Consider the following 13,832-nt stretch of genomic DNA (forward strand, 5'->3'; position numbering starts at 1 on the left):
AATAATATTACATGGATACATTAATTACGTGTATTAAAATACACCCTAGATGTAGTGTGCTTATCGGGATTTAGTAATATGCAAATAGCTCTTAAGCTATGGATATGATGAAACGGAATATGGTATATGCTTACATCACATAAACATCCACAAAGAGGACATTTCTCACCCTATAAGATAAGCTACATTTGCATCTGCATATGCTGCATTTATGTCCTGTTAAGCAGCGAGAGAAGAAGCTTTTTGGAAGCTTGCGATTTATTTTACAACCAGTACAGAGCAGTCCATGGTACAGAGCCATTTGCGCAGTTTAATTTCCTTGTCAGTCGTCTTAGCCACCTCGTAATGGTTATATGTCCGACACACCCTGAATGCAGCAACCCTGCAGTTTTGTGACAAGTGAAAGAGAAAGTAGAGAGGGTTGTATTTTACAGGAGCTAGAGACACTGTTCGTGTACGTCGACAATAAACAGCGAGAAAAACTTCTGCAGGAATGTCTTGAAAGTGAGATTCTTACAACTGAAGGTAGGCTCATATGTTTTCTGCATTTATTCGTTTCCAACACAAGTGCGATTAATTTATTGTCAACAACTGACTGTCATCTAATTTGCAGCTGAAAGTCAAAAGATGAATTGGTTGGAAAATGGTGTTCAATTAATCTACAAAATGATGCCCTCCCCAGGTAAAATATAAATGCTGTTCGGCTGGTTTATAATCCACAGTAATGGTATGTAAATTACATGCATTATTAACAATCTCATCCCAGCAGCCAATATGTACCATGGCTTGTTGAACCAAGGAGCAACATGTTACCTAAACAGTGTGCTGCAGGTGCTTTTCATGACCAAAGACTTCAAAGAGGCTGTGGAAAGGTTTGTTACAAAGTCCAACTTCATGACATATAATGCAAATATATTGAGGGTACACTGCACTTTTGTATTTCTCATGTCCACTATGTCTTAACTTGTGTAGGCACACCTGTGAACATCCTGGCACTGAGTGTATCGATTGTCATCTCACATCCTTGTTTCATGACTTAAAAGAACATTTTGCAAACACCTATACAATCACAAAGAAGCTGGGCATCAACAATGGTAGGCTACAGTATGTGTTAATACAAAACAAACATAAATAAATAAATAAACAAAGCGTAGTATCCGAAAATAATATATGCATCCTGTGCACTAAAAGTATTAACATACAGTCATTTAGGCCTTACTCATAGAGAATATATATTTAATAAGTCTGAGTTATTATCTTCATAAAGGTGAGTTGACCAAAAGTCAATATGATAAGGGTACCCCTTACTTTGTTGAAGAAATACACATTGATTTCTGCTTCCCCCCCCCAGTGTATGAACAGTGTGATGCTGCTGAGTACTATGAGAAGATTTTAGGTCTGACCAGTCCTGACGCATCCAAGGTAAAGAAGACATTATCAATATCCAAGGGATTGGGTTTGTTAAAAAAAAAAAAATAACTTGGTTACCAGTCTCTATATTTCTGTGCTTTCAGATCTTTCACGGACTGTTGACACACAAGACCATATGTTCTGCGTGTCGTACTGAGATTGACACAGATGGGGCATTTTGGCATCTTTCTCTTGCATTGGTGGATTACAGTGAACACTATAGTGTAGTAAGAAACAGTTTTTCTGTTGCCAGGAGATATCTAGTAAACTAAATATATTTACACACTAGTATTTTGGTCAGAGATCTCATCAGTTGAGTGAAACGCCATTATCAGGAATACTTGTGATATATCAAAAACTCCTCGAGAAGACAATTATGAACACTTTACTGTAGACAAAAATAACATGAGTGCTTTTTATCAGGTGAATGGCATTGAGGAGTATTTCAGAGCATCAGATTTCAGCGGAGAAAACCAGATGTACTGTGATGAGTGTGGTGCCAAAACTGATGCAACTATTGTGAGTAATAAGAAAACATGTTGCTGATTTGTGTGCTCTGTAATTGTGTAGTGATAATATAAGGAGTTGACAATGTTATAAGGGCATTGTACCAACATGATAATACATGTGAGGGACCTCTGTGTATTTCATTCAGAAATCTGTAATAAAGCGTCATCCAGAGGTTTTGATGCTGCTGCTGAAGAGGTTTGAGTTTGACTACCGTTACATGACATACGTCAAAATCAACCACACTGTGGCTGTTCCCCACACCCTACAGATACCAGAGGTACAGTAGATTTGATTTGTCTTTCATGACACATTTTATTTTCATTCCTGATCACAATGTCTGTCATGTTTTCCTCTGGTGATCAGAATCAGGCATATGAACTTTATGCATTCGTGGAGCATTTTGGAGATCTCAGAAGTGGACATTACACTGCAACAATCAAGTCCCAGGAGGATGATAGATGGTATAACTTCAACGATGCTACAATCACATTGGTAAGACTGATCACTCTAACTTCAGTGTTGTACATATTACAGTGCAAACAACTGATTCATCATGTCATTTGCTTTGGTTATTCTTTTCACCAACAGCTTGATAACCAGCCATTCCAGCTTGATGACTTTGAGAAGTAAGTTTAAGTCCTTCTTTTCATCCCCACCATACATGTTTTGAGATTACTTTTAAATTGAGTTTTCAGTTTGCTTGAATATAACACATAGGCATGTTTAAAATACTATATTACATCATGCTGTTATCAAAACTAGACAGATAGTTTCTCTTACCTATTCCCCAATCCAATCTCCTACCCCACCACCTTCGCTGATAGGTGAGAAATAAAATTAAATACATATACTATATGTGTATCTCACAGTCCCAATATCTATGGATGTATCCACATAGACTCATACATGCATACAGACGTGCATGCATCAAAGCGCCCTTCTATGTATTTACATTGTCTGCTGAAAATAAAACCTTAAAATAATCATTATGCCTACATATGCATGCATGTCAGCATGCACAACAGAAAGCCCCTGTATAAAACACAAGATAAAACTTTTTCTGTATTTGAAAATGACTAAACCTGCTTTCTTTTGCACATTTCTCTCACCAGATCGAGCAGCGCTTATCTTCTTTTTTACAAAAAGAAAGGTAAGATGGCAAACATGTTCATTATTCATACCGATGTGCAGTGTTCAAATTGTTTGGTACTTTGCCTGAATTTATTTTATTCCTATTTCCCAGTGGATCCTGCTGATACTTGTTCTCAGGACATCAGAGAGGTGCCTACTCCTGGTGGCGTCTTGCCATTTACCTGTGATATCTATGATCATGGTGAAGATGCTGCAAAGAGAGCGGAATATGATAAGGCAGCAGAGGCGGGTAATAACACAGCAGTAGCTGTTTCCATCGACAGAAATGAAGAAACAGGAATTAAAGACTTAGTCAGTGTTCTAGAGATGTCTAGAGAATTGGGGGTATCATCTGACCTCTGTGGAGAGGATCAGAAAGTTTATGCCAGGCCCAGTATACCATACAATCATCAGGAGTGTAATGAAGAAAGCAATGACTTGAGTTATCGTCCTCAAGGTGCTCATGCAGAAAGACCAAGAGATGAGGGGGAAACAGTGATGGATGATGAGGACATGAGAGGAAATGCAGAGGCTAAAGACCAGGCAGTAAAGGGAGAAACTCAACTTGAAGAGGGTGTTGCTGATCAGGATTTGAACCTTAAACCTGTTAGTGTGGACAAACAGGGAGATAATGACAAGATGGAAATAAATGTTAGGGTCGACAAGGAAAGAAAAACTGGAGCTGATGAAACCGGGATGGAATCAGGAAACGCAGGGAAGTTCCAGGGAAAGGAACAAAAGAGAAGAGATCATAAACATGCAGAAAGGAAAGGAACATCAGAGAGACTACAACACTCTGGTCAGGATGTAGAGGATCAGAACAATGATGTTAGATCAGAGTGGGTTACACGTACAACCCAAAACGATGATGGTACAGCGAAAAAGCAGGAAAAGAAAGGAGATAATGGACATTTCCAAAGAAGAGAGGACTCTTCTCTTAGACGACCAGAATTGGTAGCAAGCAGCAGACAGGGGGACACTCAACCAAAAGCTAGAACTGGATATAATGAAGGAGCAATTAAAGGAAGATGTGGTTCAAAGCAATCAAAAACATATGATGGGATGATAATTGAGGAAGAATTTAAGGATGGTGTACAAACAAGCACCGAGATTAAGAACGTGAGAATAGTAACTTTAGCTGGGCCCTCACAAGATGGCATCAAGAGTTGGGTAGAATATAATGATGGAAATGTCAAAAGAAAATCTGATACAAAAACAGATGCAAAGGTCACTTTGTCAGAGGGTGTTCACAATTTAAAACTAAATAACTCTCCTGCACTAAAGCAACCAACACGAAGGAGAAACCACAGAAACGAAGGACTGTCTGATGCAGCAGATCAAGCTGGAATAAAACATGCAACGAAAAAAAGAAAATTGAATCGCTTTTCACCTTACAAGCAAAGCACAAAGGAAAAAAAGAAAGGCACAAAAACTACTGGGTGTCTTCCTTTTTTTTTTAAATGCCGGAGAATTGGAGACCAGACTTCAGAGTCAGATTAAGACAAAATGCACACTTTGTCCAGGATAACACAAATTGATATTTTACCAGACTGCTTGTTATTGTGGTGATCAACAAGTAACAAGTTTGTTTTAGTTTTTTGTTGATGCTTATTGATATTTAGCAAATGGCATTCAGGCAGTATGGACAGTACTGTAATAATTTTGTTTTTGAGTTCAGTGTGGCTCAGTCTGTTTAAAGGATCTCCTTTGCTGGTTTTGGATCATGTAAAATGCATCACTTCCTGTTTGCCACAGGATTGTCTCTGCGTAAAGAGCAGCAAAACTAAAAGGTTTAATAATGAGAGAGGGGGTTGTTTAGATTAAAGTGCTAATTACATCGGTCTGTAATAAAAAGTAACGCAATGGAAATTGACATGTCAAGGAAAAACAAGATCATATTTATGTTAAGTTGATTTGAAATCACTTTACAGACTGAATGATCAGACATTTTTTTTGTCTATTCGTTGCTCTTCTCATGTTGTACAAATTTACAATTTTTACAGTTGAAGAAATGTATTGACCTATTACATTTATCCTTTATTTATTTTTGTTAATTTGTTCAGAAATATGTAAATAGATTGCACTGAATGTATAATATATAATATGACTTTAGACAAATAAAATTCAAATGTAAATCTTTGTTTGACTTTATGTCTTACTTAGGGCTGTCAATCGATTAAAAAATGTAATCTAATTAATTACATACTCTGTGATTAATTAATCGAAATTAATTGCATACATAATTAACGGTGCCTGAACCGATACTTTTTAAGAAAGTAGAAAAAGAAAAGAAATTTCTTTAATTGGTGGCATTAAAGAACAGCTTGTTTATTGCTAAGGCCATATGGTCAAAATGAAATGATTTAATAATAATGTATAACAATAACTAATTTCAGTAGTAAATTGCTGTTGAACCATCAGATAGGAAAAGGACATTTACAATAACTTCAAATGCACCACGAGGCTGTAGTTTACCAGTTTCATTGAACGCACCGTCTGTGTCATTTCTCCGACAGCAGCTGCAGATTGTTACATACCGGTGTTGAATCCTCTACAGTAAAACACAGTCAAACTTTACACCGTTTAGCGTTAGCTGTCAGCATTGTAACCGTGTTTAATCCAGCTACTAGCTAGCGGTAGGCTAACGTTAGCTGCTGTCCAGTATAGTGTTAACTAGCGTCATGTGCAGCGGTGTTTGTGTTTCAGAGCATCAGAGAGAAGAGCAGACATATCAGTGGCACCAGATTTCGGTAGCCAGAGTTGGCAGGAAGAAGATTTTTACAAGTAAATGTTCCAATTAATAATCCAGGCAGAACATTCTCGTCTCCCTCCTTCATTTTACAGTCGAATGGTGGCTAGAACGGTCCAGGTCAAACGTCAATATGGAATGGATTAATCTGCGTTATTTTTTTTAACGCGTTATTTGTCCTCAGATTAATTAATCGAAATTAACGCGTTATTTTGACAGCCCTAATCTTACTGTGTTCTCTTATTCTACTGTTAAGTAGCCTATGTTATTTTAGTATAATTAGGCCTATTGCACACTACACTTGTAAACTATTGCTGCAGTGCCCACTGACTAATGTCATGGATGCTTTAAATGTTATGTTTATCACTTTGAACCAAACAATTGTGGTCATTTCTTTTATTCGTAGGACTAAAGACATAAAGAAATATATGTAAAATAAAAAATAGTAAATGAAAAACATGTTTTTGTGGAAAGTCACAGGGTATGAGTGCAGTGGAGATTACCCTACATTGATCCATTGCTTTTTATAATGTAAAAGAGTCAGAGAAGTCAAGTTTCAAGTTTCAGAAATCAAAAAAGACAAAATATTTAGGAAAAAAAGGAATAAACTTCAGAGATGACAACAGCAGAGGGATCTCTCATGGACAGACATGCAGTAAATGTGTGTGCAGCACAGACAAAAATAATTATAGTAACTTTACAAGAAAGAAGTACGATAAATATGCATTTAGTTACATTGGATAATATGTCAATATTGTCTCATTTTATGAACAGGTGAATGTTAGTTGTCTCAACAACATCATTGCTTTAGGGGGCACAGTCTTGTTTTGACCATGCCAATCTCTGAGACATCAGTCATACTTCCTCTCACTAATAACTTGTTATTCTTGTTTTACCTGACCTGAGTTGGTATCATGCACAATTTGAAAGAACACTGAACACTGAAAGGTTGATGCCCTGCCAAAAATGAATCAACACTTATAGACTGTGTTATGTAACTGTCAACATGCACTGAGCTTTGATTTTCACTTTCTGTCTGTTGCCCATTTACAGGAATTAATGTGACATCTGGAAAGAAAGGTTTGATTTTCCCTCTAGTTGCATCTCATTTAATTGGATTTGCTGAAACTATAAACTCTGTATAATGCATGCTTTTTAACTGGGGGGTTCATATGTAATTTTTTTTTTTATTAATTTGCAATTTTGTATTATTGTTTTTAAATAATAAATAAAAGACAATAGAAACTAAAATCGTTCAAGTTTAAACTTGAACTGTGGAAACAATTAAAACCCTCTTATACACATCAATCCAGTAATTTGTCCACCAATTGACCTCGAATATGCATCTTAATAAAAAATGAAGGCCATTTAAGATACACATTAAGGTGTAGTTACCAGTATGTGTTATTTTGTACATTTTAAAAATACTTTAATCTAATTATAAGTAAGGTGAAAGTTGTAAGGTTTAACATTTTAAGGGATTGATATCTATTAAAATGAACTCATTTTAACTGAAAGCATGCAAATGATCCATTAAAATTGTGATAACCAAAGCTAGCTAGCCCCAAATGGGCTCATACTGTTCTCTGTTCATTTCTTCTTGTAGTGTTCTGTTGTTGTTTTATTAGTTCAGAGATTCTGGGCTCAAATCCCACCTGGAATATATTGTGTTTTCTTTCTGTTAACCCTCAGAAGAAGGAATAATAAAATTATAAGAATAAATTAATCAGTCCGATCTGGAGACAAGTTATCACAGTGACAAGCTTGATTGATTGATTTATTGGTTAATTCATTAATTGATTAATTGTGATGGTTGGAGAGATAAACAGATACATGCATATTGTTTTCTATATTTCAGCATCATTTCTTAAACTTCACTCAAAAGGGCAGGACAAAGAACATGTGGTAGCTAGAAATGACAAATATTTTAAATCTAAGAATTTGGTAGTTCTAGACAAATACATTTCTGATATATTAGTAGAGTACATTAGCGTACCTCGAACTTTTCTCAAGTACTCTTGTAAATGTATTTATTTTACTGCTAATGAAATGCGTCGTGAAGACAAATAGAAATGTTATTATATTTGACCCGAATGACAGAGGGCGAAGCTTGTAACGAACTGCCAGGAAAATAGACTCTTCACGCTTTCCGTAGCATGTCTTTCCCCTAGCATGGCTGCCATCAGGAGCGGGGTGACTCCGGGTTGCCTAGCAAGATGTTTCCTGAGACAGACTGGAAAACCAAGCCGAGACAGCCATCCCCTTCAAGACATTTTGAACCATGTAAGTCTTCTTTACAGTTAACAGCTGGTACTTTATCCCTGCTTCTGAAACATAGACACGAATAGCGACTCTCGACGGCTAGCTAACTCGCTATCCGGCTAGCATCTTCGCTGTGACTTTGACAGTCGTAGTCTCTCAAGTGAAGACAGCTCCGATATTTAATAACGTTAAAGCTGTTAAATCACCAGGTTTATTAACAAGAACAACATGGGCAGTGTAGCTCGAATCACGGAAATACGAGCTTAAGACCCCCAGGAGTTTAGACATGATTGAAATGTAGGCTACCTAACTGTGTTAATCCACAGGCTAGCTGGGCTGTGTTAGCAACTGCTAGTTTTGTCAACAACTACAAACGTTACATTTATCCTGAAGTAAAGATACTAGTGCTGTTGCTCTGTTATTAGCTTATCTGTATAACGTTAAACCTAAACTAGCTAACCTGTTGTTTAGTCCAAACCCAGCTGTTGTGTCCTGTAGGAATCATCTAAATTCAACCAGAGGTCACTGTAATTTAAACCTGCTGCACACCTGTTTTTTCTGATGTTTAGCTAGGTCATGTAGTTCATTTAAATGGTAGATTTCTCCAGCATTGATAATTCCATTAATTTCTAAATGTTCACATCCTTCATTATGCAAGTTCCTGTGAAGGCAACGCTAGCATAAGTGTCAACCAATGTAATATTGTGTAATAACATTTAAAAGAGTCACACGAGAAAGGATTATCTGACAAACCTAAAAGCTTAATTTAAAGCTACAGTATTGAAATGAATGCACCATTTCATGCTCAGTGTGCGAATAGAAGAAAGTCCTGTTATTTGAGAAACTGTAACCAAATAATGTAGCCTTTTTGCTTAATAAATGACATCAGTGATTCATTATCAAATATTTGATTATTAATTTCCTGTCACATAATAGCTTAATTATCTGACTTTTTTTTAGTTTCTGGTATGTTTCTGCTCTAATCAGGTTCAATTTAGAAAGCAGCTGCAAAATTTGTAATCCCTAAAGTATCTGTGTGGCTGAACTTGTTCTGTATTGCTGCTAAGCGATGCTATGTGACACAGCAGCATGTCATCAGGTTGTAGTTTATTATGTAAAGTGTGTATCTGACTCTGTCCCTCTGGTTCAGCGAGTGCTCCAGAAGTCCCATCTGCACACAGTGTTTGAGTGTCGCAGTCCTGCTACTAGGACTCTGCTGGGCTGCAGACAGCATGGGAAGTTCCTCTGGGTGAACGCCGTGGCAGTCAGGCACAACAGCTCACAGGTGAGTTAGCGTACAGGTGACCAGTCTAATAGCAAAGTTGCTGTTGAGCAGCATCAGTGAACAGCACCTCTGTAAGATCAAACTCAGGTCATCCTCATACAGAGCTCAAAAGGGAAGAGTTTTTTTTTTTTTTTTTTTAACCATACAAGTTAAATATATATTCAGTTATATAATTTAATAGTTTAACTTGTGGATTTCTTAAATGACCAGTGCCCTTTTCTGTGTTTCTATATTGGAAGTATTGACATCTATCAAAGTAAATTGATTCACGCTGTGGCCAGAATGTGAGATTTTATGCACTGAATCTTTGAACAGCTGTTTGAATACATTGTTACATCCATAACTGTTACTGATATTGGCAGATCCCTGATGATGGAAGCATGGCATCTCCAGTGTTGGAAGCTTCTGCCGGCCTTCCAGTCCTGGAGTCCTCCCCCGTCTATCTGCCCGCTGACCCTAACCCCATCATCGCACACCCAATCACTGAACAGGTGGAGACTACATCGGAAGTTACATCATCTATCTTAGGCACTTAGTTACATTCTAACTTAAATATGTGATTCCATTTTCATTGATATTTTCAGATCCCAGTTGAAACTGTTTCCATGGCAGCACCGTTAGTGGACATCGCTCCTTCTTCTCCAGTCTTGGATTCCTCCCCTGAGCTATTGTCAGCAGACCCAGGTTCTGTTTTCTCGCAGCCAGTCATCGAGCAGTTAGCTGATGCTGCACCGACTGCAGTGGAGGTCCTGCAGGCTGCGGCTACAGAAACCAGTTTAGCAGAGCTGGGATTGGCTGGCCGCACTCCAGTGGGGCTGATCCAGAACTTGTTAGAGTTCATGCACGTGGATCTTGGTTTGCCCTGGTGGGGGGCCATTGTTGTAGGTAAGCAACACTTAACTACAAATCAGTATGTCAACATTCAGGCATCCCTCAGTATCTAAGGTTGATGTTTTCCTTGAGTCTCATTTTAAGAGATTAAAAAAGTGACCTGTATTTCCTGTGTTCTTTCTTATCCTCTTCTTGTTTCTATGAATCCCTCACTCTCGTTTAGGAACCGTGTTGGCTCGTTTGGCTGTGTTTCCTGTCATAGTGAAGGGCCAGCGGGAGGCAGCCAAGCTGAACAACGTTCTGCCCGAGATGTCCAAACTCACTGCCAGGATGAATGAAGCCAAGCAGAGTGGAAACAAATTTGAATGTAAAATGTTACTCTTCATTCATTGCAATTGTCTTTTTTTAGTCATGTGTGTGTGCTTGTTTAAATAATCCAGCCTCGTCAATTTGTCATGAGCTTTTGTCTGCATGTTATAGTTGCCAAAGCCTACTCTGACCTGAACTTGTTCCAGAAGAAGCATGATGTAAATCCTCTCCGTGGCTTCCTAGTTCCTATGGTGCAGGTCAGTTTATCTCTTTTACAATTTACTCTGTGTTTTTGGTTTCTTAAACCTAAGCATCAATCTCAACTTTCCAATAAAATAAAAAGGAAATATGTATGCAAGACATTGCAACTTTTATCGCAATTTTTTAACAAAGCTGCCGCAATTTTAGACATTTTGGGCCGCAACAATCTAAAAAAAAAAAAAGGCCACGAAATCCTGGAGGGACTGTGCATTATACCCTGTCAAGGAGTACTTAATACCAGTTTAAAACTTACATAAAAAAAAAAAAAAACTATTGTAGAATTATGTTTTTAAGATTTGTAAGCAGTTTTTTCAAGTCAGTTATCTGTCTGTTTCCGCAGGCACCAGTCTTCGTCTCTTTCTTCATCGCGCTGAGGAAGATGGCCTACCTGCCGGTGCCCAGCATGCAGACAGGAGGCTTGCTCTGGTTTACAGACCTGACAGCAGCAGATCCTTTTTATATCCTGCCTTTTGCCGTCACTGGAACCATGTTCTTCATCGTGGAGGTCAGCCAGCTTTTACCCAACTTGTCAGAAAGAAAAAAAGAGAGGTCATAGAAACTAAATGATACCAACCCTGTTAATCTGTATTTTTTTCATTGCTCTTTTGATGCCCGGCCAGAATAAAAGAACAGCACAGTTATAAGAATAACAGGACTACCTTTGAACTGACAGTTTGTTATAGGTGGTGATTATAGGAGGTTTAGGAGGTTATGATCTTGGTATGAACTGTTTTATGTACTCATGCTCACCACATTGTTCCATTGTCTCTTTTAGTTGGGTGCAGAGTCTGGTATCGACAACCCCAATCTGCGAGCCATGAAGACAGTGTTCAGGATCATGCCCTTTGTCATCCTCCCCCTCACTATCAACTTCCCCACGGTCAGTTTTTGTTGTAGTGGTTTAAACTCACATCACATCACACTAAAAAGGTACTAAATACCAGGAAATATGTTTTACATTCAGTGTCTGAAATCCTTTTCTTCTCAAACTAACTTCAGGCGGTGTTTACCTACTGGCTGACTTCTAACTGCTTCACGTTGGGTCAAGTCGCCCTGCTCAGACACCCCTTGGTCAGAGACAGGTTGAGGATCCCGGAGAGAATCAAACATCCGGCCTCCGCCCTGCCCCAAAGTGACGGCTTAATCGATAGCATGAAGAAGGGTTGGTGTCTAAACATGCTGTACATCCAATAGATTTGGTCTTAAGGACATTTGATGGATTGTTTTTTAGTAATAATGTTAAACTATTGACATTTGATCATGATATGATTACGGCAACACTGATTATTTCTATTTCTGTCCGTGGTGTAACTGTGGTTTGGTCTCCAGGCTGGAAAAACGCTCAGCTGGCCCAGCAGCTGGAAGAAAGGGAAAGAAGGATCAAAAATCATCTGGACCTCGCTGCTAAAGGTCAGTCCCCCCATTAGTCAATGTCTGCCCAGAAGAGATTCTTATGGCCTCTACATCAAGCTGCCGAAACATGACTTCCTTTTCAGCTTCACATAGACAGACTTTTAATTCCCCTTTTGGCTTTATTTCAGCCAATGAGGAACAGCTGGCTGGAGTTGTTTCTAAAATGATAATAAAGGATGAAAAAAGTGGAGGTGGGACAGGTGGAAAAATATATTGGAATGTGGCATTATACATTTTATGGTTGGCTTCAATATATGATATTATTAATAATAATAATACATTTTATTTAAAAGCGCCTTTCTCTGCATTCAAGGACACCCTACAGTGATACATATTATATGTATTGTATGTATTTAAAAGTGCATAATAAGTCCATAATTACAAAGATTTTAAAATAAAGTGTTTTATTTATACTGAGTTACTGGAATTTCAAAAAGACCTTTTGGATTAGTTGCTCTAATAGATTAATGTACTGCTTACGTAAAGGGACATTATTGACTAAAGTTTTTAACAGTTGTGTAATGTATAGTTTACTTTGTGATATCTTGATGCAGAAATGGAGGATCTGCTCCCCCTTGTGGCCAAAGCCAATCATTCGAATAAGACTTGAAAAATATTAATGTAAAAATCACGGTTTTAATTGGGAGACTAATAGCCAGCAAAGAGTGTGGAAAAAGTAACAACCCATTACCTGAAACATACATAATAGTTTCTTGCTGGATATTCAGTTTGTACTTATAGGTTAGGTGTGAACACTGATTGCAGCTCAGGAGAAAGTTACTCATTTTACTCCAGATTGTACTGCTGTGGAGTCCACAAGGCCTTAAAACTGTGATAAAAGACTCTGATATGAGTGTTTGGAGCTTTGCATGTATTATTAAGGCTGAAATTTGGAAGACTTTCCACAATTAATTTTTCACAGCATCTGCAGTCAGTAAGTACCTCACTAGTGTTTTGTTGCTCTTAATTTTGTTTTTAATCTGACTAGAACTGATAATAGTTACTCAATAAGTATTTTTACAGATTCATTTTTATAGCACTTTATTCTCAAGTCAAAATAGCAAAAGTCCACACTAGTTCCCACTCCCAAATGTAAACATTATCTGTTTCTCTTTATCTTTTATGATAGTAAACTTAATATTTTTGGACTTTTGGTCAGACGAAATAAGATATTTGAGAATGTCACTATTTGCTGATATTTTGTTGCAGTCCCACGTCAAACATGTTTTGTGTACCATTTTTTTGTATGTTTATGGTAGTCGGGAGAAAAAGCTGTTGGCATGATTGTCTCTTTGCTGTCCAACACTGTGTGTGCACTAAAACTGGGAATGTGTTCATATGTCTTCTCTTCATTTCCCTCTGCAGGTCCACTGAGGCAGACTTTTACCCACAATCCTCTCCAGCAGACCCCGCCAATGGCTGCAGCATCAGCTAAAGACAAGCCAGCTGGTGATAAGGCGAGGCCATGGAAGGACACTATTGGATGATCAGACTGAAAGCTTGACAGTACCATGATTTACTGTATGTACATATTTATGAATGGAAGAGAGGACCGAGTGGAAAAGGATTGTCATTATGTATTATTCTAAATAAAATGTAAAATCCGCCTCAAAACAACCACTTTGGTGTGTCTAATGTTGTGATTCTTGAGTACACAATACATTAATCCTC

The 13,832-nt window shown here is 37.8% G+C and overlaps 2 protein-coding genes across 4 annotated transcripts; both read left to right on the top strand.

The window, feature by feature from the left end:
- The first annotated feature begins 356 nt into the window (after window positions 1-356).
- Window positions 357-5,345, top strand: LOC144534210 (uncharacterized). Of its 3 annotated transcripts, none has more exons than XM_078276011.1 (11): window positions 357-525; window positions 614-682; window positions 767-872; window positions 973-1,094; window positions 1,352-1,422; window positions 1,515-1,637; window positions 1,834-1,929; window positions 2,066-2,197; window positions 2,284-2,546; window positions 3,033-3,070; window positions 3,164-5,345. In XM_078276011.1, the coding sequence occupies exons 1-11, from the start codon at window positions 372-374 to the stop codon at window positions 4,549-4,551; spliced, it is 2,562 nt and encodes an 853-aa protein (XP_078132137.1). In that variant the 5' UTR covers window positions 357-371; the 3' UTR covers window positions 4,552-5,345. The 3 variants fall into 3 exon arrangements, with proteins under 3 accessions (XP_078132137.1, XP_078132138.1, XP_078132140.1); XM_078276012.1 differs by having other exon boundaries at window positions 770-872; XM_078276014.1 differs by lacking the exon at window positions 614-682.
- Window positions 5,346-7,931: 2,586 nt separating this feature from the next.
- On the top strand, window positions 7,932-13,781 carry oxa1l (OXA1L mitochondrial inner membrane protein). The gene is made up of 11 exons (XM_078275805.1): window positions 7,932-8,083; window positions 9,213-9,347; window positions 9,710-9,838; window positions 9,932-10,232; window positions 10,402-10,545; window positions 10,659-10,744; window positions 11,089-11,253; window positions 11,524-11,628; window positions 11,748-11,910; window positions 12,078-12,158; window positions 13,527-13,781. Exons 1-11 carry the CDS (start codon window positions 7,973-7,975, stop codon window positions 13,646-13,648), a joined length of 1,542 nt encoding a protein of 513 aa, XP_078131931.1. The 5' UTR covers window positions 7,932-7,972; the 3' UTR covers window positions 13,649-13,781.
- The last annotated feature ends 51 nt before the right edge of the window (window positions 13,782-13,832 follow it).

The sequence above is a fragment of the Sander vitreus genome, chromosome 19 (assembly GCF_031162955.1).
Source record: "Sander vitreus isolate 19-12246 chromosome 19, sanVit1, whole genome shotgun sequence".
In the NCBI taxonomy this organism is placed as follows: Eukaryota; Metazoa; Chordata; class Actinopteri; order Perciformes; family Percidae; genus Sander; species Sander vitreus.